We start from the raw sequence: 26,214 nt of genomic DNA, 5'->3' as shown, positions 1-26,214 counted from the left end.
TAAAAATAAATCCAAAAACATATAATATTAGAAACAAATAATGAAAACAACCACGTAATACGAGGGACAAGGCCTAGTCAGAGATAAAGATAGATAATAAAGACATGAAATAACAAAAATTTGTTTTAACTTTTTTGTTTATTTATGTATTTAGAGATATAGATAAAGATTCCCTCGTGCCGCTATACAATACGATAAATACCAATTGGTTACTTACACGACAATCTTTTGGTATCTTTAAGGAAAGATGCTCTTTTGCATATGTTGTTACTTGTTAACATCTTGGACTCATTGTTCCTTGTCCTTGTTGACTACTTGACCCAACAGTCTTAACACAATCAATCTCGATCATGAAAAACATTAACGTACTCATCACATACCCGATGAACCCTTACCTCGATCAACAACTCGATAATCGCTTTAATCTCCTCCGCCTTTGGACCTTCCCTCAAAAAGACGAATTCTTCAAGGAGTATTCAGGTTCCATCCGTGGTATTGCGGGTAGCCTCCACGTCAGCAATGACTAAGAGTTTATCGATTCGTGAGATTGTAGCGAGTTATGGTGTGGGAGTTGATCATGTGGATTTGGTGTGTTGTAAGGAGAGAGGAATTAAGGTTACTAATACGCCTGATGTGTTGACTGACGACGTGGCTGATTTGGCGATTGGGTTGATATTAACGACGTTGAGACGGATATGTGAGAGTGATCGGTATGTTAAACATGGATTGTGGAAGACTGGTGATTTCAAATTAACTACTAAGGTTAGATTTTCATATTCATATTCAGTTAACCATATTTCTAAATATCTATTTTTCATTATATGTTAGTGTATATACCACACAAGTTTTTATCACGACACTTTGAAAATTATAAAAATTCTCTCTTGGTGTATACAAATAACAAAAGATTTTCTTTTCAAATTCTTTTATAAGTACAAAACTAAAAAGTGTGTGTGGACTGTGGAGTGGGGTGTCCGATTAATAGTCATTACATTTCTGGTCATCCTTCAAAACATATATTTTCTCTATACATAATTACATATAATGTTTATATTTTCACATTACCGTTTTTAACATTTATTTTGATAATCAGGTTATTTTGCAAATCAAATTATTTATAAAATTAAAAAACTGTGTTACTTATTGTATAAACAAATACTTTGTTGATAGAAAGTAAAAATGTTTTTATATTATTTTACTTACAACATTTAAAATTAAACAGATATAATATAAAAAAACACATGATGTACAAGTTACCAGCAGGACAAAAATTAAATTGAAAAACAAATAGCTAAAACTAAAATAAGTAAATAACATTTGCTTGTATCATACACCAAGCTCAAAGGAAAATCTAACAAGCCAATACTTGCATTCGGGCGGGTGCATACCCTTCGATCTAGCTAGAGCTGTAAGATCGTACATCTGGATATTGTTTAGACGAATCACTTTGATGTAATTCTCGGCTAGGTTACTCTGGCCACAAGCAATTCCACTAATTTTCACCGGATAAGATTTTTCAAGTCAGTCAATAAATGAAAATTATTGACTAACTTTTTATTACTATAGTGCTTATAGTTTAACTTTATAAAAGTTTTGTTAGGTATAACTATTTTAGTTCTACAATAAGTTTTGAAATGGATTTAGGATTACGTTGGGAGCATGGTTTAAAAATCCCGACTAGCCGTTGATTGATCCCGATGAATCATTAGTCGGTGTCCCGTTGACTAGTTGCCGACTTATTGTTATTAGTCAAAATCGGAAATTTTATCTATATGCATATATAAGTGTATATTTGAAAAACTACATATAAATTTAATATGATTAATCACGACCAATCCTGATTAATCATTAGTTCCTACCTTACCGTCAAATTAACGCCTAACAATTTATATAACACTGGTCGGGATGATGTGTGTGTTTTGTATTCTAAAAGGTATTTTGTTTTGAACGGCCAACAAACATACAATTATGAATTGTCTAGGTACTCCGTATGAGCTATGAGGTGACTCAATGACAAAAAGCAACTGCCGGCTAACCCAACCTAGTCACACGGAGCCTTTAAGCGTCTCTAATTAGTTATCTCCAGTTTTGTAAAAAATCCTCCCACCTAAGACCCACTAATAATAAAACCAAGGGGAAGGTTCATGTACATTTTAATCTTAACATGAGAACGTAGAAAATAATGTCAATGCATAAAAAATGAGAACGCAAGAAACAATACCAATATACATAAACAATGATTTGTAATAACAAAGAAAAAACCTAAAAATTACGACAAAATAATCAAAATCAAAAACAAAATAATAAGACCATCCATACTCGGGCGTTTTGGGGGTGCGTTTTGGCCTAAAACGCCGGGGAACACCGCCCCCTGGCGTTTTGTGTTTTTTTTTGGAGCGTTTTCTGTATAACGCGAGAAATGGGCGCAAAAATAAAATATCTATCCGTTAAAAATTAGATCTTCAATATACATTAAAAATAGATGAAGAACAAAACCTTAATTGCAAAAAAAACCATAGAGATGGATCTGGGATTTCCGGAGCATCCGTAGAGGGCTAGAGGCGGCAATAAGAAGATAAACATGCTAGGGTTTGTTGTTTTATAATGGTTGAATGTTTTTGTTTAGTCCCTATTGTACTATTTATTTATGTAGTTTGAGCCTTGTTTTTAATATTATTTGCATTGAAGTCCTTGCAACTTGGTAGTGTGTATTTACGATAATAAGATGCCATATGCCAAAGTTGATATAAGAATGAATTTTAAAACTTCTACATCCGTTTAATGTATTTTTTTTTTAATTTTAATGTAGTTTTTAATTTTATATCTATTATTTAAATGAATTATTATTTAAAAAAAAAACAAAAACAATTAATGGTGACTGAGCGTCACGTTGCGCATAACGCCTGAGGGTGAGGCTTTATGACTACACCCTATTTTTGTATATAACCATAACTCGGACTGGACGCCACATGTCGCATTATGTCTGGGGGTGGGGCTTTATGACTACTCATGCAACAAAAAAAATCTAATAATAACAACAAAATATAAATCAGCAAATACTTATAACGTCTCATAATAAAAAATTAGCAAATACGAACAAAAAAATAACATCACACACCTATAAAAATAAACCTAATAATAACAACAAATTGATTCTCAATATTTTTATGTTAAAAATAAAATGTATTTAATCCTGTTTCATAAACCCAAACATCATTATAATAGAACCAGGTCACAAAAATTCCAGTATAATAATAATAAGGGAAAATTCCCAAAATAGCCCCTTTTTTAGAGAGAGAAAGTGAAAAATAGCCTTAAATTTTAACATATTCTCAAAATAGCCCATCTAATTTGAACTGAGTAGACGAGATCTGGAAAAATCCAACGGCCAATAAAATTTAGACAAGTGTCAAAATCCGACGAGTTTTTTAAAAATATTGGGGGACCAGTCCATATTTCATATTAAAAGTTCTTGAAATTAAACAGTATTGCCAGACGGTCTTTTAATGTTTCCTAACGGGTCCCCACAACTTCCAAAAACATGGGAAAATGTGCCTTCAAATTCAGTCTTTTAAGACGCATTTTGGGTGAATTTGTACCAATAAAATCATAAATTTACAAAATATTGAGGGATCCCTCCATATTTTTGAACTAAAATTTATATTCCAAAGCGTTCTTGTCAGACGGGTTATATAAGTTTCTTATCTCGACCATATATATTTTAAACTCATGGAAAAATGTGCCATTCAACTTTGTCTTTCAAGACACTTACTTTAAAATTTTGAACTAAGGGGATCATATTTTTGAAAATATTGTGGTACCCGTTCATATTCTTTACAAAATCTTTATATTAAAAAGTTGTTTTGCCAGATGGGTTATATAAGTTTCTTATCTCGACCCTATATATTTTAAACTCATGAAAAAATGTGCCATTCAACTTTGTCTTTCAAGACACTTACTTGAAAAATTTGAACTAAGGGGATCATATTTTTGAAAATATTATGGTACCCGTCAATATTCTTCACAAAATATTTATATTAAAAGTTGTCTTGCCAGACGGGATTTTTAAGTTTCTTATCTCGACCCTATATATTTTGAAACATGGAAAAATGTGCATCAAAAATTTGTCTTTTAAGACACGAATCTTTAAAATTTGTACGAAGGAGACGAGTATTTACTATATTCTTACTTGTCAGTCCATATTTACATTATATATATCTTCATCAATCCTCATTCATTCACATATTTTCATCAAATTCTAACTCTTCAAATCATGAAGTTTAAGAGGGGTGATCAAGTGGAGGTTACGGATATGGGTCCCGAGTTCGTTGGATCCTATTATGACGGCAACATAATCTGGACGTTCGGCAACATAATCCATGGAAGATAAGGTTTAGAGTGGTATGAGAGGATGGTTTAGGGTGGTATGAAGTGGAAGATGAAGATGATAACTCATGTATATTCTTTGTATGATCATGTCGGAAAAGACGGAATCTCATACTGTAACAACCCAGCTACCACCGCACCATAATATTGTCCGCTTTGGCCGGGACGTACCACCATCGCCTCACGGATTTGCTTTTGGTTGCCCAGGTGGTCACCCATCCTCTTACTTCTCCCACCTGAGCACGCTTAACTGTGGAGTTCTCCTCTCATCCACTATCATTAAGCGCCCAAAACGCGTTATGATGGTAGTGGATGAGAGGAGAACTCCACAGTTAAGCGTGCTCAGGTGGGAGAACTAAGAGGATGGGTGACCACCTGGGCAACCAAAAACAAATCCGTGAGGAGATGGTGGTACGTCCCGGGCAAAGCGGACAATATTATGATGCGGTGGTAGCTGGGTTGTTACACATACTATATTGTCGGTATAGACGGAATATACATAAAATTTGAAGGTCTAGACTAAATTTAAATACATAAGATATAAACTACAAACTCGTCTTCTTGGTACAAATTCACCCTAAATGCGTCTTGAAAGACTGAATTTGAAGGCACATTTTCCCATGTTTTTGGAAGTTGTGGGGATCCGTTAGGAAACATTAAAAGAGCGTCTGGCAAGACTGTTTAATTTCAAGAACTTTTAATAGGAAATATGGACTGATCCCCCAATATTTTTAAAAATCTCGTCGGATTTTGACGCTTGTCTAAATTTTATTGACCGGAGGATTTTTTTCAGATCTCGTCTACTCAGTTCAAATTAGATGGGCTATTTTAAGAATACGTTGAAATTTTGGGCTATTTTTCACTTTATCTCCCTAAAAAAGGGAATGTTTCATAATAATAACTAATAAATTAATACATTTACATTACAATATTTTGGAAAACGTGAGGTCAGATCACCGTTTCCACCTAGGGGGTGTTTGGTACAGAGAATGGAAAAGGAGAGAAAATAGAAATGGAAATGGAATTGTAGAGAAAGAGAATTGGTATGGAGAATGAGAATCATTTCTCTTGTTTGGTACACGAGAAAATAAACAGAGAACTCTACCATACCCAACCCCACATTCACCCAACCTGACACCACTCACCACCGCAGCCCCACCACCACCACCACCACCACAGCCCCACCACCACCACCAGCCCCACCACCACAGCCCCACACCACCAGCCCTTTCTTCAACCACAGCCCACCACCACCGGCTGCCGCCAACAAATCCCCTTCTTCAACCACAGTACATAAGAAATTAAAAAGATTCAAATTTTTGGAACATAAGATATAGAAAAAGGAGTCTCAGATATGTCATCACTGCCTCTTTGGAGATTTTGTGGTGGTGGTTGTGGTGGCGATGATGATGATGATAATCAGAAGCCACCTGCGACCACCGCCGATTTCCACCACCACTGTCACCCACCTGCGACCACAATCACTCGACCATCTGAAAACCCTAACCTACCACGAACCACCACTTGAAACCCTAATCTCCGTTCACCCGTACCACCTGCAACCTACAACCGGTTACCATCTCTGTGTTCACCACTGCGAACGGCGGAGACGGGGTGGTGGTTGCAGACTTGGAGACGAAGTGGCGGTTGCAGACTTGGAGACGAGGTGGCGGCCGGAGACGAGGTGGTGGCAGGCTATGAGGAGACTGCTGAGAAATGAATTTCTCTTTGTTTTAAAGAGAAATGAAATTCTCTGGTTTTAGAGAAATAGAAAGAGAAATAGTAATGAAAAGTGAAAAACAAACAAAAAAAATATTTATAATTCCATTTCTCCCCGATCAAACCAAACACCCCCTTAAATCAATCGATTATCCCCTACACCACACCAGCATCTACACCTGTGGACTTAAGCCACCCGTCACTAACCACTAACCACCAAACAACCACCCCAACAATCATGGAATCCATCGGCGTCTTAATGATGTGCCCAATGTCCTCCTACCTCGAACACCAGCTCCAAACCCGGTTCACCCTCCACCGCATCTGGACCGTCCCACACAAACCCCAATTCCTCAAAACCAACTCCGGTTCAATCCGGGCCGTCGTCGGCAACGCCACGGCCGGCGCCGACCGGGAGCTAATCGACTCGTTACCGGCGCTGGAGATTGTGTCAAGTTTTAGCGTGGGGTTGGATAAGGTGGACTTGGAGTATTGTAAGGAGAAAGGTATTAGGGTTACGAATACGCCTGATGTGTTGACGGATGACGTGGCGGATTTGGCGATTGGGTTGATGTTGGCCACGTTGAGGAGGATATGTGAGTGTGATCGGTATGTGAGGAGTGGGGTGTGGAAGAATGGGGATTTTAAGTTGACTACTAAGGTTGGTTGGTTACATTTATTATTATTATTATTATTTAGGTTTGTCGGGATCGGTACAGTATTGGTACCAATATGACATGGAGGTTATCCATGTTTAGGAATGAGCAAATAGTACCGGGTAGTTTTGGTACCAATTCGGTAACAACTTTTTGTATTTTGGGATCAGTACTAGTTCGGTACGGGACCGGTATTTTTGGTTAATTTACCTTCAAATACCCAATTTACCGAAGATTTTCAGGGTTATTGGTAGGGGAACGGGTTTGGCCAAACCCGTACAAATTTTTGTTTTAGTGTTATATATCAGTGTATTTTGACGTCGCACCCGTAGAAATTTCGACATCGAACTCGTAGAAAACCGAAATCTAAGTGATAAACAATCGGTCGTTCGTCCCTCAAAATTTTCCAAACCCGTAGGAAAAAATTTCTGGCTAGGCCACCGTCGGTACGGATTCAGTACCGACTATTTGATTTTATAGGTATGGACCAAGGTAATGAGCTCGTGCATATTTAGGAATGAGCAAATGGCAACGGGAATTTTGTTTTATAAATTTGGTACTCACTTTTTGCATTTTTCAAGATTGGTACTTTCTTTCGGTACCGGTGTTATGGGTTGACTTGCTTTTAAGTAGCGTACTATACCGTACCACACCGTAATGAACATTTTCGGTACCGGATACCATTTTTGGCGATTTTCATGATTGGTACCAGTTCGGTACAGTACGTGTGCCGAGCTCAATCCATAGATCTATTCAAATGCTTGTATTCGTTTTACTAACTAATTATTTTACTGATACAAAACCGAACCGGTACCGTAGCCGGTGTATTTGGTACAAATTCGGTACTCACTTTTTGCGTTTTTCGGGTACAATACCGGTATTTTGGGTTGATTTATCTTCAAATACCGTACTGTACCGCACCAAACATTTTACCGGTACCTAGATTTTATCGAGCTCATCCCTAGACTTCCCTAGATTTATTCATATGCTTGTATTTTGTTTATTATTAATTAATCATGTTACTTATACAAAACCAAACCGGTACCGTACTGGGTATTTTTTTAAACTAGTTTGATTTACCTTAAAATACCATACTATACTGTACCAAACATTTTACCTCTACCCAGTTTTGCGTTTTTCAAGATAAGTACTTTCGTTACCAGTACCGAGCTCATCACTTGATGTATTAATATGCTTGTATTATCTGTTTCAATTTCTGATTATTATTTAATAATAACATGTGATTTGCAATGTTGATATGTCCACACGCTTTCGTTTTTATAAAAAATGTTCGGTACCACTTAGGTACTATCATAGGGACCATGTCTGCACATTTTAGTGTTCATCTAAAGATGGTATAGATATATACAAACTGTCTGCCCTTAAATGGTTCTCAATGTCTTTAAATTTAAGTGTAGGTTGATGGCAATCACGGGTGATAATTGGATCGTGTTCGTGAGTTGGTGGGTCTAACACAACCACGACACAAACCTTATATCACGTTAGACACATGAACACGAATACGACATGGGTATATACGGGTTGAGACAAACATGACCTGTTTAACCCGAGTTTTTTTTTTTTCTCACATGTGAATACTTTATGGTTGCAAATTTGCAGCTAAAGATTCAAAGGTATAGAAAACAATTATGTTTGAACTATAGAATAAGATACTCATTTCTCTTTTATTTTTTAAAATTTTGGCTAATTGATTAAGGCTATCGCGAAAATACGTTTTTTTAAAACTTTAAAATGGAATTGGGCTAAACGTGTCAACCCGTGAACCCAAACTTTTTGTTCATTTGGTGTAATGAACGAACACGAGCACATGCCCTGCCTATTCATTCATGTTCACGAGTTTGTTTATGTTTCTTCATTTACATTCGTTTATGCGGTTACTTTATGTTTGTTTAAGTTTCTTTGTGAACATCAATATGTTACAATTTAGTCTACTTTTATTAATTTTGTAGGCCTAACATATTGATGTTCACGTTTTCTTTTAATTGGTGTTCAGTCAGTTATGTTCGTCTGTTTACAGTTGTGAACAGTTTGTTTATACTGTTAACGAACGAACATAAACGACGAATGTTCATAATATTATTTCACATTGCACATTGCTCTTTCATTCAATTTGAACAAATGTGTATCATAATGTTTGCAGTTCAGTGGCAAAAAAGTTGGAATCATAGGCCTAGGAAGAATCGGGACCGCCATTGCTAAACGGGCCGAAGCCTTTAACTGTCCGATAAGCTACTATTCTCGATCAAAGAAACCCGAATCAAACTACAAATACTTCCCAAGCGTCGTCGAACTAGCTTCCGATTGTGATATTCTGGTCGTAGCATGCCCGCTAACAGAACAAACCCGTCACATAATAAACCGTGAAGTCATCGATGCACTTGGTCCCAAGGGATATCTGATCAACATCGGGAGGGGCCCACACATAGACGAACAGAATTAGTGTCGGCTCTTGTTGAAGGGCGGATAGCGGGTGCAGGTCTAGATGTGTTGAGAACGAACCGCATGTGCCCGAGGAACTGTTTAAGCTTGATAATGTGGTCTTGTTGCCACATGTCGGAAGTGGGACCGTGGAGACAAGGAACGAGATGGCGGATCTTGTTGTTGGGAACCTAGAGGCTTATTTTAACAAGAAGCCATTGTTAACTCCAGTGGTTTAAAGATTGATAATAAAAGATGTATACTATTTGGTGTCACTTGTTGTTTTCAAGTGTGTTTATTTTAGCAGATTTGTTTTCATACTTAATGCTGCAAGGAAATTTAATAAATGTGCAAACAGAAGTTAGCATCATGCTTAAAAGTTTAGTTTGAGATTATTTTTACACATTTAATGAATGTTTGGTATTATGTTGTAAGGCTATGTGTAGTGGAGAAGCTACAAAATGGGACGTTTTGTGTCATGCGCCGTCCAGTCAGCAAAGAATGGTTTTTTGTTTTAGGGGTGTAATGGTGTTGTAGCCCTACACACACATATATATATCTCACACACACACAATATAATAATAATAAAAACAAAACACAACCTGGCAACAAATAATACTCGCCCCCTCCCCATCGCCCCTTTTTTCACCTTGGAGGGGGGGGGGGGGGGGTTCCCTTCAAAAATCGCCCAAATCGCTCCTCAAAATCGCCCCCATTACGCATAGCATAAGAGTATTATTATGTTTCCTGCTCTTAGAGATGAGCTCGGTTCTGGTACCAAAAGTACCGTTCCGAAAATTGTCAAAAATGGTACCAATACCAGTATCGAAAAGGCACCAACGATATTCTAAGATAAATGAACCTAAAATACTTGTATCAAAAAACTGGTCCCGAAATTTTAAAAGGTGGTACCAAATTGATATAAAAAAAATACTCGGCACAGGTACGTACCGGTATGCACGGTATTCTAAGATAAATGAACCTAAAATACCCGTCTCAAAAACTCAAAATGTGGTACCAAATTGATACCAAAAATACTCGGCACATGTACGTACCGGTATGCAGTACCATTTGCTCATCCCAGCTCTTGAAGGATGTGTTTAGCATTTTTGTAAATCAGAATTTATATATTAACCATTAACTAGTGCTTTATTGATTCTGTTTTATATTGTAAGATTCTTGTGGTTTTGAAAATATTAATAATCAGGAAGCTTTTTTCTCTTTTGGTGTTATTGGTAGTTGTAGTGTCGTCCCACATTGGAAATGGATGAAAAGATGGATGTATTTATTAATATGAAGTTGAGTTTGGTTAATGTGTTTGTAAGAAGGAGAGATGGTTGGCATCTCCCCTGACAAGGACGGGAACAGCTTTAACCTATGAAGAGCGTGGCATGTAGGGGTGTGCACGAAACCATAATAAAAACCGACAATTATGTTTTATATTTTTGTAAAAACCGAACTAACGGTTTGGTTTTGGTTTTGCATGTAATAAAAGAACTAACGGTTTGGTTTTGGTTTTGCATGTAATAAAAACCGAACCGAACCGAATTCCTAAATTTTTATTATTATTCTTTTATATCTTATATATAAATATGTGACTCAAATATTTTTTTGTTAAATGTATAATAGTTTATTATTTACAGTTAACAAAATTATTTAGACCTAAGTCATTTTTTTGCTAAGTTTTTTTTCGGTCTAAAAATTTCAAGTTCAAATGGCAAAACCAAAACCAAAACCAAATTGAAAACCGAAAAACCAAAACCGAAAAAACCGAAACCGAACGGTTTCAAAAACTCCAAAAACCGAAGTTTTGATTTTCGGTTTGGTTTTAGCCGAACAACCGCACCAAACCGCACCTCGCACACCTCTAACGGCATGCCACTCGTTAACTCTTTGTCAACTCAACTTTTAACGCCTCAACTTTTAACGCCTCGGGGGTTAAGGTATTCCCTTGGCCTAAGAATGTGATATTATATTGAAGCTTGGCATAAACACCAACAATTTATGGCACAAGCTCGTGGTCGTCTGAGTCAGAATCCTAACGGGCCGAACGTTGGATTTAATGGGCCTAAGTTTGGTTAATAAGAAAACGGGCCATATTAAAAGATGTTTCTAGAAGGAAGGGAAGTTCTGGAGGAGTCTGGTTTGGGTTTGAAAATTCTAATAATAATAATAATAATAATATTTATTATAAACCCCCTTTGTCTCGCCCCCATTCGTTTACCACTCCACTGCTTCTTGCCTTTACCACAATATCGGAATCATAATAATTAATAATATTAAGACCGATTCTCTTTCTTTCTCTCTCACTACCGCCACTGTTGCCGTCGTCACAAGGTACGATTGAGATCCGATCTGTAATTGTAATATTATTATATAATATTTATAGATTCAATTTAATATGCGATTAGTAGATTTAGTAGGTTTTGTGGCTAGGGCTAGAGATCCGGTTTAGTTTTGAATTTTGAGTGTTGTTAGGTTAGGGCTAATTGGACTAATGTATTTGTTAGGTTTATTATTATTTTATATATGTAATGTTACTTTAATGTAGTTTGATTTTCGTTATGTAATATCAACAGGAATTATTATACAATATACGTACTTTATATATAAATGAGCTCAGCTGAGCCCGAGCTCCTAGCTCCATTAGGCTCGAGCTCGGCTCCTCTTGTGAGTTGATTTTTTAAGCTTGGCTCGTTTTGAGGTACCTGAGCTTTAGCTCTTTTTTTTCAAGCTCGGCTCGTGAATTTTTTTCAAGGCTGGGCTTGGCTCGTTAGTTGTTTTTTTAAGCTCGGGATCACTCGTTTATTTTTTATTAATTAATTTACATACGTTTCTAATTATTTTTTTAATATTTTATTTTTATTATTCTTTTTTTAGAAAGAAAAAGTTTTAAACGAGCCTAAGCTTGATTTCATGTATTTATATTTATTGTTTTCTAAGGATTTCAGCTTACGGCTTTAAACTTATGAACTGTGTATATATATTAGCCTGTAGCACATGTTAGTATTCACCACTGAAATCTGTTTGTTGAGTTTCTTGCTTGTAGTTCAATAATTTATAATATAAAAGCTAGGTATTTGGACATCTAATGCTGCTTTTGTATTATGAATTGTTGGCTGCTTTTGTATAGAAACTTTGGACTTTATTATATATTGTTTAGATGTGCTATATAGATGAATAATGACATGTTTAATACAAATCTGGATACCTTACAGTGGACTAGATTTTTCATGTGATGCGTACTTATTTAATGTGATTTAGGTTGATTTTTGCTAGGAAGGATAACTTTCTTGATTAAACAAGCTACACTACCAAGCAAAGATGAGCGTTGTCGGATTTGATCTTGGAAACGAGAGTTGTGTTGTGGCAGTTGCCAGACAAAGGGGAATTGATGTCGTTCTTAATGATGAGTCAAAGCGTGAGACTCCTGCTATTGTTTGTTTTGGTGACAAACAACGGTTCCTTGGAACCGCTGGTGCTGCTTCCAGCATGATGAACCCAAAGAACACCATCTCCCAGATCAAGCGTTTGATAGGCCGACCTTTCTCTGATCCCGAATTGCAACAAGATTTAAAGACATTGCCTTTTTCTGTTACTGAGGGACCTGATGGTTTCCCATTGATCCATGCTCAGTATCTTGGGGAAAAGAAGGTATTTACACCGACCCAAGTTATGGGTATGGTGTTTTCAAACATGAAGACGATAGCAGAGAAGAATTTGAATTCAGTAGTTGTGGATTGCTGCATTGGGATACCTATTTATTTCACTGATCTTCAAAGAAGGGCTGTTATTGATGCAGCTACTATAGCTGGCTTGCATCCTCTACGGTTGATGCATGAAACAACTGCAACTGCTTTAGCTTATGGAATATACAAGACTGACTTGCCTGAAAACGAGCAGCTGAATGTAGCCTTTGTTGACATCGGGCATGCTAGCATGCAGGTTTGCATTGCAGGCTTCAAGAAAGGCCAGTTAAAGATTTTGGCTCATTCTTTCGACCGTTCCCTTGGAGGGCGGGATTTTGATGAGGTCTTTTTCCAACACTTTGCTGAAAAATTCAAAACAGAGTATAAAATTGATGTCTACCAGAATGCGAGGGCTTGTTTAAGGCTTCGAGCTGCATGTGAAAAACTGAAGAAGATGCTCAGTGCAAATCCAGAAGCACCTATGAACATAGAGTGCTTGATGGATGACAAGGATGTTAGAGGTTTTATAAAGAGAGATGAGTTTGAACAAATTAGCGCCCCGATATTGGAGCGTGTGAAGAAGCCTCTTGAGAAGGCTCTTGCAGAGGCTCAACTTACAGTTGACAATATTTATGCTGTGGAGGTTGTTGGCTCAGGTTCTAGGGTGCCAGCTGTCATCAAGATTTTGACGGAGTTCTTTGGGAAAGAGCCAAGGCGTACAATGAATGCAAGTGAGTGTGTTGCCAAAGGCTGTGCTTTGCAGTGTGCTATTCTTAGTCCAACTTTCAAAGTTAGAGAGTTTCAGGTATAATTCGGTTTTCATTTGATTTTGATTCTTTATATATTTAATTTATAGAACTTAACTGGATTTTCTTCCGGTTTTGAAGGTTCAAGAAAGCTTTCCCTTTTCAATTGCTTTAACATGGAAAGGATCTGCTCAAGATTCCCAGAATGGAAATGTTGAGAATCAGCAAAGCAGTATCGTTTTTCCAAAGGGAAATCAAATTCCCAGTGTGAAAGCTTTGACTTTCTATAGAGCTGGTACATTTTCAGTAGACGTGCAATATGCGGATGTCAGTGAATTACAGGCACCAGCAAAGATCAGTACTTACACGGTATAACATCTGCTCACAGATTCAAAAATCTTTTAAATTTTAATTCCCTGTCAAATTGTTTAAGGTTATGTTCATTTCTTAAAACTTTTATGTTATTTTCCATGTCCGTGCAGATTGGTCCCTTCCAAGCAACAAAAGGTGAAAAGGCCAAGGTGAAGGTGAAGGCCCGTTTGAATTTGCATGGGATTGTCTCTGTGGAGTCTGCACAGGTAAACATTTTTGGCGTTGTTGGCTCTTAGTGTCTACTAGTAATAGTAACATGTTTCTAATTGTTTATTTTTAATATTTTCTTTCCAGCTTATTGAAGAAGAGGAAGTTGAAGTTCCAGTGACGAATGAACCATCGAAGATGGACGTGGATAAGGCTCAAGCTGAGGTGGCATCTACCAATGAAGGTGATGTAAATATGCAGGATGCCCCTGTGACCGAAAATGGCGGTCAAGAAACAGGAGATGCTCCTGTTCAGATGGAGACTGATGCTAAGGTTAGTACAACTTTTCATATATCATTTTGATGCAATATGATGGTCAATTTATGGGATTTGTTTAGATTCACAGCAGAAGTTAAATCTTTTAATATGTATTTTGTTGTCTAGGTTGAAGCTCCAAAGAAGAAGGTCAAGAAAACCAATGTAACCGTTTCTGAGTTGGTTTATGGGGCAATGCTACCTGTAGACGTGCAAAAAGCAGTTGAAAAAGAGTTTGAAATGGCATTGCAAGACCGTGTTATGGAAGAAACTAAGGATAAAAAGAATGCTGTTGAAGCCTATGTCTATGACATGAGGAACAAGGTATATTCTTATTTACTTTCATATATTCTTAAATAATATGTACTTAGAAATATACACTCACAATCTCCCTTGTTTTCCAGCTGCATGATAAACTGTACGAGTTTGTTACAGATTCAGAGAGAGAATTGCTTATCACTAAGCTTCAAGAAACAGAAGATTGGCTGTATGAAGATGGTGAAGATGAAACCAAAGGTGTATACATCGCCAAACTTGATGAGCTCAAGAAGGTTTGCTTTCTCCACCAGATCTTTTATGTATATACCCGTTCAATACTTAAATTGCACATTTAACACCATTTTAACTTTTAATCATTGCGATTGCAGCAAGGTGACCCCATTGAACATCGATACAAAGAGCACTCAGAAAGAGGATCCTTTGTTGATCAATTGACCAATCATGTTAATTGGTTCAAACAGGCTGCTGCATCTAATGATGCTAAGTATGAACACATTGATTTGAGTGAGAAACAGAAGGTAATTATCACAATATCAATTTATATTTTTTCAACATTTCTTTATGGCTTTAATAACTGTGAACCCTCTTTCAGGTCTTGAACGAGTGCTCAGAAGCAGAAAATTGGTTGAGGGAGAAGAAACAACAGCAGGACTCACTTCCAAAGCAGGCTGATCCAGTTCTTCTGTCATCTGATATTAGAAAGAAACTAGAAGCAGTTGACAGGTATCTTCGCAACCTAAAGCATATATATATTAGTGGCAATAGGCATGGAGACGTTATATACGTATAGTGTTCCAAAACAAACACTCACAAGTCATAACATAAGATGTTTCTATATTAGTTTTAATCCTAAATCTTATCATATTTTTAATGCTTCTTGGCTTCTTGCAAATCATCATTTTTTATTGTAATGGTCTCTTGATCTTGTTAAACAGTAAAACATTATACTTAAATAAGCGATCATTTCGATCGCTTAGTGAACCATTCGGCGAGAAGTTCATTTATTTAATAAGTTATAGTTGATATGATTATTTTGGTATCGGAAAATGATGTTTTATGTTTCTGTGTACAGAGTGTGCAGACCGATAATGTCAAAACCAAAGCCAAAGCCTGCTGCTCCCGAGAAGCCAGCTTCTCCTCCACCATCAACTGCACCAGCTCAGGATGCTGAGCCGGCAGAGAACGGGAGTCCAAACCCAAATGCAGAGAGCAACGGAAAAGCTGATGAGCCTGCAGTGGCTATGGAAACCGAGAAGCCTGAGGCTGCTGCTTAAAGAGTCAGGGTCTGCGCCTTTTGATGATTTTTTGTTTTTTTTTTTAATTTTTATTTATTTCTCAAGGACCGGGTAGTTGTTTTGTTATCATGAGTATAGATTTTGTGGCGGGTATTGAGGTGGGCGATTGCTCATCGGTCTATTCTGTTAGATGTATCGTCTTTTGGTTTAAAAGTATACGTCTTGAAGGTTTTAGGTCTATGTATTTGAGGGTGTGTTTTTACGTTTTTCAATTGAGAACTGTAGCTATGTCCTGAATGAATTTTGCTCATTTTATGCATGCCATTTTGTTGATGCAACTTGTTCAAAACGCTTGATCGAATAATTAACTAAAAAAATCATTTTTTGTAACCAGGCAAAGCCTGGTACAAGCTCGACTTGGGTCATGGCTCGGCTCGTTGTCTTGACTTTAAGCTTGTGCCTAGGCTAGCTGTCTCATTTAATTTCGAGCTTGGGCCAGGCGTCGGTCTAGAAAAGTAATGCGGTTACATTTAGGATGTTATAAAAATATTATATGGTGAATATAAAATCTACAAATAAAATCGAAATGATACACTATAAAATGCCACAATAAACATTCAGTCCTGTACAAACCTCTATATAAACATAATTTTCAAAACAAGTCAGCATACATTCGTTTTTCAGTTCTCTTGTGGGGGTATCTTTATAGACGTTAAGTCACTTGATCGGTATTTGCTGAACTCCAATACTCGAGCCTTGATCATGGGTTGTTTCACTGCTAGATCCCGACGGTTGTTGGCCAAAATTACTTGTGGGTGCACTCCACCCACTAGAGTTATTTTGGCTTTCAAATGCCATTTTTTGGAACTTTTTGAGCTCTTCTCTGTATTGGGCGGTGTCAAAATCCGAACTTTCTTGAGAGCCATTTAACTTGTTGTTTGCAGACTTGATGCTCTCGTGTAAATCCTTGAGCGACAAGTTTCCTTCTAAGGCTCTAGCTATCTGCACACAAGTTTAAAAATCTCCATTGTAGCTTACTCGTTTATTAAGTAGCTTAATGTAAACGTGTGCGTCACACACTTTAAAAAATCACCTAAAACTAATATTTAGTGCACAAAAATGAAAATATATTGTGAAAAAACTGTTTTAAGCATAGTTATTAAAAGCGATCAAAGCGCACGCCTATGCACAAATTTTAGACGAAGCGGTGGTTTCCCGCTTTTAATGCTAAAGGCGCTTATATATAGGAGAAAATTCCAATTTTTTTATTAGTTTTTGATTTTTTCTGATATTTTTTTGACTTTTTTTATTTCTTTTTATAAATCATATCTGATTGATAAGAATCACCTAAAAAATAGGTCAACTTACGTAATTTACACCAAAATCATCTATGATTCTTGATTCTGTATTAAATATGTTTTGTATATTCTAGTTAAGCTACATATATTTATTATATCATTATTTTAAAAGGCTTTAATTTTTTTTGTATTGGTTAAATGTTTTTAATTGTTAATCGTAGTGAATTTTAGTTATATTTGGGGAGTAATAATAGTTTTATATATCTATTAAATATATATATTTCATTGTTTATATTATTGCGCTTTTTTTTTCTCAGGCCGCGATGCCTATGCGCCTTGAGTGCGCTTACTCCTTTTGGTAACTATGGTTTTAAGTCCTTTTGACCACACAAGATTTTACCGGTCATCCAACCTACCAACCGACCCATCCATTTTGTCACCTCTAGCTTAAGTGTTACGGTATATGAACAGTTAGAAGAATTACTAACCTGGCTCATTGATGGTCTTCGTCTTGCCAAATGGCGTGTACAAACAGCAGCACAAGCAATCATCCGACACATTTCGGTATGGTCATACTGATTCTGCAATCTTGCATCTACTATTGAGCTAAAGTTTTCATCCTCCAACACTTTAGTTATCAATGGCCTTGCCTGAATATGAGATGTGTGCAATTTAGTAAAGATTCTGAAATACTACTACTCTTGTTTTGCATAGCAATTTATGATGCTTAAAAAACAATAACCAACAAGACCAACTACCAAAAAAATTCCTTTAGTAAAAAGTATAACTAACCCAATCAACGATATTATCGTCCAAGAATTGAGCTTTATCAATGGGACGGCGTCCGGTGATCAGTTCAAGAAGCATGACACCAAAGGAGAAAACATCTGATTTCTCGGTCAACTTCCCGGTAAGAGCATACTCTGGAGCCAAATAACTGAAAATAATGATTTTGACATACTGAGCAACTCGTGTAGCTTACTCGTTTATAAATTACCAACATTATTATCATAAAAAATATGTAATTAATTAATTTATTTATTAATTTTTTTTAAAAGAATGAAATTGATGATTTTTTTTATATTAAGTAATTTGGCTTCAAAACGTTTACAATGAAGTGGCAGGCAAACGGGCAACAAGCTGCGCCGCAACCCCCTTTTGAATAGCAAAACCAATCCTACTAAAAACGAAGCTTTGGGAAGGATAAACTAAGCATACTGATATGTAATCAAATAAATTATAAATAATTTTACAAGACAAGGTAAGAGAAACCGGACCCAAAAGTTCCCATCACGCGAGTGGAAACATGAGTATCTGTTTCAGGCGAGAACCGGGCAAGTCCAAAGTCTGCAACCTGAAATAAAGAAGTTGGCTTTTGATATAAGGCACTAAAACATAAGCCTTAATATGATGCAAGAATTTGTCTACCTTGGGCTCGAAATTGCTATCAAGAAGTATATTAGCAGACTTAATATCCCGATGAATGATCTTCGGTTGACCTGCAATGCAAATTAGAAATTAGTTTTAACATCTTGACAGTTGAAATAATTATAAAGTTAACAAAAATATAGTTTCTAGTTAACTCACAGTCTTCATGCAAATATGCTAATCCTTTTGCTGATCCTAAAGCAATTTTCATCCTCATATCCCAGTTTAATAAACTGGTTCCATTCCCTGCAGCCATAGTTTTCGTATGTCGAGAATCGATATCCAACTTATTAATCTTTTTAGGTGCATCATTGCTCACTTAAGAATATTATTTTTACACGAAGGTGTATTGGTTTTTATTAATCCTAACTATCATCTTTTGGTCGTTGACGGTCCCAACTAACGAATTGGTTGCTTACAGTCTCATCTTTTAACGTATTTGTTCCCAACGGTCCGCGACTAACAGAATCCTAACGGTGTTAGTTGCAAGTCGCCGGAAATACGTTTTTGCCCGGAAAACTCAACATTTCTGTCCCAAACATCTTTGCAATGATGCACCTGATAGTAATCGGAATCGATTAGTGGTGTTAAAGTGGTGGTGGTGGTGGCAGTGTTCAGGTTGAGTTTTCCGGAAAAAATGTGAGTTTTCCTGACAAAAACGTTTTTCCGGCGACGTGCCACTAACAATGTTAGGATTCTGTTAGTCGTGGACCGCTGATAACAAATACCTTAAAAGATGGGACCATACAACCATTTCGTTAGTTAGGACCGCAACGACCAAAAGATGATAGCTGGGATTAATAAAAACAAATAAAGTTGTGAATTAGATTTTAGTTTGCCAAACATAGGCAAATATAGGGGTGTGCGTGGTGCGGTTTTTGGCTAAAACCAAACCTAAAACCTCCGTTTTTGGAGTTTTTGAAAACCGTTCGGATTCAGTTTTTTCGGATTTCGTTTGGTTTCGGTTTTTTTGGTTTTTGCCATTTGAGCTTGAAAATTTTAGGTTGAAAAAAAAGTTGACAAAAAAATAAGGAATTTAGGTATAAATGATTCTGTTAATTGTAAAATAATAGATTATTATACATTTGATCAAAAATATTGAAGTTACATATTTATTAAATTCTTATAAATTACTTAATATAAAATTAAAAAAACAAAAACAAAATAGCAATTCGGTTTGATTCGTTTTTTTTTACATGCAAAACCAAACCGAACCGTTAGTGCTGTTTTTACAAAAACATAAAACCAAACCGTCGGTTTTTTTAGTTTGGATTTTTCGGTTTCTTGCTCATCCCTATGCAACTATTGCATATGATGCTTACCATGTAAATGGAACTCCAAGGTATTATTCGGAACAAACTCATAAACCAACATCCTCTGAACACCAGAACTGCAGTATCCGACCAACGAAACAAGATTCTTGTGATGAACACGACTAATGATCGCAACTTCAGCCTGAAACTCGCGTTCCCCTTGTCCACTTCCGGTTTTCAACTGTTTAATAGCAACTTTCTCTCCACTTGGAAGAACTCCTTTATGAACATAACCAAAACCACCTTGACCAAGAAAGTTAGCCTGCGAGAAACCTTCGGTCACATTTGCTAAATCTTTATATGTGAATACAGTCTTGTTGTTTCCATAACTTATGTTAGTTTTATCGGGTGGTTGAGTGAGAGATGACGAAACAGTTGAAGATAACTGTAAATTCGGTGGCAAATTATCCGGTTTTTTGTTTGATGAACAAGCATTGTGTTGCCAGTCTTGAGGGGAACCACCAAAGCCATCTACAGAAAGCTAGCATTACTGTTTAATATAATAGAATAAGGATCAAATATAGTGAAAATTTGTATTAGATATTCTTCCTTCATGATTAGTCAAAATGAGTTATAGATTGATCAACCCTGCTACAGGTGTAAACGAGCCAAGCCAACGAGCTAGGGTCGTTTAAAGGTATATTTCTAAAGCTCGAGCTTGGTTCGTTTGTTAAAGCTCAAGCTCAGCTCGTTTATTATTTATTCATTCTTTAATAATTTTTATTTATATATTTAAAGTTATTTAAAGATATATTTATAATAAAAAAAATTTAATTTTTTTATATAATAATAATAGGGTTTGGATCAAATACAAATGAAATTGACGTGTCAATTGTGAGAATCAAGTACAGTAATTATATATACAGGTATTACATCATAGAGTAATTACTTAATTACTCAACTTGTATATATAATTACTCTAATTGATTCTCACATTTAGCACGTTAATTTCATTTGTACATTAACTTTTCTCAATATAATATAGTGTATATTATTTAATTAATTATTTTTAACACAAGCTTATATAATATAAATTTATTATATAAATATAAATTAAAGCTAGGCTCGCAATCTAGCTCGAGCCCAATATGTAAAGCTCAGACTTGAGCTCATTTATCAAATGAGCGTTAATAGAGCTCAAGCTTAGCCCATGAGTAGTTTGTAAAACTCGAACTCAACTCATTAACTATTTAAAAAGTTATTTAACATATCATTATAATTATTTACATATATAATAATATTTTTATATATAAATATAAAGAAAAATTTAAGCTCGGGACTGGCTCGAGCTCATTTACTAAACGAGCTTTAATAAAAGCTCGATCTGACTTAACATGAACTCGAATATCCACAAATTACTAACCTTTGAGCCCTAGTAGATCATCTCCCAACACGCACCGGCTTCTCTTTCGTCTCGTATACCAAACGACGAAAACCGCAACAAACACTAACACAACAGCACCACCAATGCCGATTCCAACTCCTAGCACGACTAATGGAGAATTATTACTAGACCGGGTTTGTTCCGGAGGCGAAGGAGCACGTTCGGAGGTTATCGAGGTTCCGTTTGTCGGAGGAAGTAATGGAAAAGTTGCAGTTGGAGGGGTGGTGGTGTTAATTATGGACGGAGAAGATGGTACCGGAGATGGTGAAGACATGGATATTATTATTATTATTATTATTATTATTAAGAATGGTAAAGCAAATAAATACCAGCTTTTTATTTATTTATTTTGTAAGAGCTACATGATGAAGAAGAAAGAGAGAAAGGTGGTGGTGTAGTAATTAAGTAGTATGTTGTAGAAGGTGAACGCATGCGAGTGTGTGGGGTAGGACGTTGTCTCATATAACATATTTTAATATAAGGTAAGTTAAGGTGGTGTTTGGTAATTGGTATGCTAAAAAAGAAAAAAAAAATGATATTTAGCTGGTCAATGGAATCAGTGGCGTAGTTTAGTTGGGGCTAGACCGCTTTATTTTTTACTCGGTTGTGTAAATTTATCCTTTTTTGACCGAAAATTTTTATACATGCATAGTGTAAATTTACCCGTTTTCAATCAAAATTTTGAGCCCTGACCCCTCCGTTTTTGGCTCGGTTGTGTAAAATTATCCTTTTTCGGCCGAAATTTTTTATACAGTGTAAATTTACATATTTCCGACCGAAATTTTGAGTCCGACCCTCCGTTTTTTGCTCGGTAGTGTAAATTTATCCTTTTTCGGCCGAAAAATTTTATACATAATGTAAATTTACCCGTTTCCGACCGAAATTTTGAACTCGCCCCGTATAGTTTATGAATTTTTTTATGCATATTAAGTCCGCCCCCCTTGACATGTATGTCCAAGCTTCGCTACTGAATGGAATGGAATGGAATTGAATTAATTAGGTAACTTTTGGTATATAGGAGTTATAGGAGGAATGGAATGAAAAAAATAGTGTTTAGTTAATCAATAGAATGAAATATACGATTAAAAGTCCTATAACATTGGTTTGAAACTCAGAAAAAAACTTAATGACGTTAAGTGTTTTTTAACGAAGGTCCACTGAGACAAAAATAATTGTAAGGTTGGACCATTGGTAGGATTTTTAAAGCTGACATTATTATCGGTCAATACACAAAAGATGAGATTTATTTATTTCTATTTTTTCTAAAAATATTACACTATTAACAATTTGACATTAATAAAATAAAATTTGTATTACCTCAATTCTTCAAATATTGTTACATCAATTTTCGTTTTCATTTGTCTAACCTTATTTAGTTTTACACCATTGCAACACGTTATCGAGCCAGGGTCTCGTCAGAAACAACCTCTTTATTCATATTGGGTAGAGGTAAGGTTGTCTACATCTTACCCTCCTCAAACCTTACCATAGTTTTGATGTAATTTACCGAGTACGATAATGATGACGACATCAATGTAACACTTTAGTTTTATATAATATCAAAAATTTTATAGAATACATATAAAAAATAGATGATTAAGAATAAAAAGTTGATACAAATTCCGTTAAGTTTGTCTTAAGATGCAATGATGGTTAGTAATGTGGTGGATCATTTTTCATTTTGGGTTGGTGGACTCATGATTTTGACACACCTGATTATAATTTTACAATTAAAATATGAAAATCACAATTGTTAAGCTTTAATATTAAATACAATATTTTGTTAATTATTTCAGTTTAAGTTATATTTGTTTGAATATCAATTATTACAAATTCCTTACAATTGCTATATTATTTTAAACCATGGTCAAAAGCAGTTTGACTCAAACCGGTTCGGTTTAGAAACCAGGGTTAGGAGCATGAAAGGTAGAACTGGTCCAAACCGATTCGGTTTGGTTTAGAACCGGCTTAAACCGGTTTTTTCTCAATCTGACCCGGTTTTAAAACCGGTCTGGTAGTTCATAAGGGGAACCGGTGATAGAACCGCCGGGTTGGTTGAAACCGGTTATTTTGTACATCTCTGGATACATAGGTGCAAAAAGGGTGTCGCAAGCTACTCGAACTCCGATCGATAAAGTTGATCCCGGGCCTTAAGTAAAGCTTGTTTAATAATAGATCTCAAGACTTGTATAATTTTAAACTTTACCTTTTTGAATTTTGGGACTTCTATGTATTAAGTAGCACCTAGCCAAGCTCGAATCGAGATTAGGCTTATTTAAGGTTTTTCTCGAAATATACAAAAAATAGAAAATATAAATATAATAAACAAGCCAAGCCCAAGCTTGAAAAACAACTCACAAGCCAAGCTCGAGTTTTAGAAAGAGGGCTTCAAGTGAGTTGAGTTCGAGCCCTCGTAAGTCAAAATGAGACGAGCTAAATGGTCAAAAACGGGTTACTATCAATAAGCGACGATTCTTAACCGGTTTTGGAGTGCAAAAACATTAGCTTGTGTAATTGATTAGGTTGTAACAGAATGTGAGATGAAAAAATTTAGATGACAAATATGGTTAAAATACAGTATGCTGGAGAACATGTCAAGTGTTCCATCAAAACTAAGTGTCACATGTTTGTAAAATTATTGGTTTTAATAACATTTATAACTAACATGAGAATAATTTTCAATAGTGTGTACATGACTTCTTAGTAAGAATTTGGAAAAAATTTTATAGCAATTTATAATTAGTTCTTTTTTATTTATAGAGAAAAATAATGTTTGTGTCCTTGTGGTTTTAGGATGGAAGCACAATAAGTCCTAAGAAAAATTAAACTAGTTGTGTCCATGTGGTTTCAAAAACGGACCATCTAAGTCCCTACCATTAACTTACCATCAATGGAATAAGATGAAATTACTAGTTTACCCTTTTTTTATGATTGGTATGAGTCTAGACGTGCACAAAAAAACCGGTTCCGGAACCTAACTGGTGGAACCGAACCGGAACCGGTTCCAGTTCCAACCCGATTGGTACAATACCCGGTTTGGGTATTTTTGTACCCGAAAATCGTACCCGGTTCTCCTATTTGTATGTCAGTATCAGTTCCAACCCGGTTCCTACCCGGTTCTTAATTGGAACCGGTTCGGTTCGTACCTGGAAAAACCGGTTCCGACGGGTTTTTTTTGAAGGGTCAAACAAAAGTCAAACTAGCCGTTGGAACCGGTTCCAACGGTAATATAGCCGTTGGAACCGGTTTTTTAGACACCAATTAGCCGTTGGAACCGGTTCCAACGGTAATATAGCCGTTGGAACCGGTTTTTGAGACAATAGATCCGTTGGAACCGGTTCCAACGGTAATATAGCCGTTGGAACCGGTTTTTGATGCCCAAACCTATATATAACTTGTTTCCACCACTTGTTTCACCACCAAACTCAAAAACAAACTAAAATACTACTCCTTTAGCAAACCCGTTCCTTTACCCGACCATCCAATTAAATATTATTATGGCACCCATCAAAAAAACTAACAAGAAGGCTAAGAAGAGTGCTTTTGTTGCCCCCGTTCCTGTTACGGAGGACCCAAGGGTTGTTACGGTAGTCAACCATAACCGCAACCAAGACATATGGAAGAATTGGGATTTGATTGTGGATGACGAAGGTTATCAAAAGGCTCGTTGCAAACTATGTGGTTCAATATTAAAGCACGATTCCAACTCTACTTTGAGAAAGCACATCGAGAAGCCATATTGCAAGGCGTTGAAAGGGATTGGCACGACCGATCAAATTGACTTGGGTAAAGATGGTACACTATTTCGTTACAACACGACTCAAGTTCAAGATAGAATGGCAAAGTTCGTTATTCAACGAGGTTTGCCGTTTAACCACTTTGATGACCCGGAGTTGACGTCGTTGATTCGCGAAACTCTACAACCGAGATACACACATGTAAGTCGTACTACCTTAAGACGTCATTGTATCAGGTTGTGGGAGTGTGCTAAAAAAGAGTTAATCGAGTCTTTTCATTCTTTAGAAGCCATGGTTAGTTTAACTACCGATGTTTGGTCGGCACCACACGGGTTGCCCGAATCATACATATGTGTCACCGCTCATTGGGTTGATCCGGTGACAAGGCAATTGATGAAACGCACCATCGCTTTTGAAAACTTCCCGTTCCCACATACCGCCGAAAAATTGTTTGAATTACTTGATGAAGTTATAACGACTTACAACTTGAGAAATAAAATATTTTCGATTTCGTTTGACAACGCTTCAAACAATACTAAGGCGGCTGAAAAATTTATCATTAAATATTCACCACCTTGTTTCGGGGATTTTTTTCATGTCCGATGTGTTACACATATCATCAACTTGGTTGTTCAAATAGGTCTTGACAATGAAAACATTTGTGATGATTTAAAATACTTTAGACTTATGTTACAAGATGTCTTCAAAAGTGGTAAAAGAAGACATCTTGAATATAAGAACTATTGCAAGTCGGTTGAAAGAAAGTATTTGGGGCCGAATTGGGACGTTCCAACCCGTTGGAACTCAACTTGTCATATATTAAAGTGTACTTTTGCCCAACGCCAAACTTTACAAGCTTTTCATAACAATCTTGTTGAAGAACGCGAGGCCGATATGTTTCCGGAAAGTGTTTGGGTCCAAGTCGGTTATTTGTTGGAGTATCTTGACGTGTTCAAAAAGTCAACAACAAAATTATCGGGAGTCTATTACCCTACTAGTTGTTGGGTTTTGCAAGAATTGTACTATATGTCTTGTGTTTTTAAAAGCTTTGCGGAGAAGAACAAACTCTTC

General features: G+C 36.2%; 2 protein-coding genes and 2 pseudogenes across 3 annotated transcripts; 3 read left to right on the top strand and 1 right to left on the bottom strand.

The window, feature by feature from the left end:
• The first annotated feature begins 6,279 nt into the window (after positions 1-6,279).
• Positions 6,280-9,605, top strand: LOC143538263 (hydroxyphenylpyruvate reductase-like; annotated as a pseudogene). Its single transcript, XR_013136218.1, has 2 exons — positions 6,280-6,766; positions 8,923-9,605. The product of XR_013136218.1 is annotated as a hydroxyphenylpyruvate reductase-like (transcript).
• Positions 9,606-10,514: 909 nt separating this feature from the next.
• On the top strand, positions 10,515-10,649 carry LOC143539232 (U6atac minor spliceosomal RNA; annotated as a pseudogene).
• A 785-nt stretch (positions 10,650-11,434) lies between these two features.
• On the top strand, positions 11,435-16,250 carry LOC143538194 (heat shock 70 kDa protein 15-like). Its single transcript, XM_077031802.1, has 10 exons — positions 11,435-11,537; positions 12,480-13,694; positions 13,777-14,004; positions 14,118-14,213; positions 14,302-14,487; positions 14,599-14,793; positions 14,874-15,020; positions 15,117-15,266; positions 15,341-15,471; positions 15,821-16,250. The coding sequence occupies exons 2-10, from the start codon at positions 12,525-12,527 to the stop codon at positions 16,020-16,022; spliced, it is 2,505 nt and encodes an 834-aa protein (XP_076887917.1). The 5' UTR covers positions 11,435-11,537; positions 12,480-12,524; the 3' UTR covers positions 16,023-16,250.
• Positions 16,251-16,583: 333 nt separating this feature from the next.
• LOC143538234 (proline-rich receptor-like protein kinase PERK1) lies at positions 16,584-21,680 on the bottom strand. The gene is made up of 8 exons (XM_077031839.1): positions 21,386-21,680; positions 20,032-20,493; positions 18,869-18,955; positions 18,710-18,780; positions 18,559-18,635; positions 18,074-18,218; positions 17,770-17,931; positions 16,584-16,985 (listed from the first exon to the last, which is right to left on the bottom strand). The coding sequence occupies exons 1-8, from the start codon at positions 21,678-21,680 to the stop codon at positions 16,701-16,703; spliced, it is 1,584 nt and encodes a 527-aa protein (XP_076887954.1). The 3' UTR covers positions 16,584-16,700.
• Positions 21,681-26,214: the final 4,534 nt, after the last annotated feature.

Source organism: Bidens hawaiensis, unplaced genomic scaffold (genome assembly GCF_021521415.1).
Source record: "Bidens hawaiensis isolate Kalapana, Puna unplaced genomic scaffold, B.hawaiensis_p1.1 tig00000780_1, whole genome shotgun sequence".
Taxonomy (NCBI): Eukaryota; Viridiplantae; Streptophyta; class Magnoliopsida; order Asterales; family Asteraceae; genus Bidens; species Bidens hawaiensis.
This window is presented reverse-complemented; position numbering and strand designations above follow the sequence as displayed.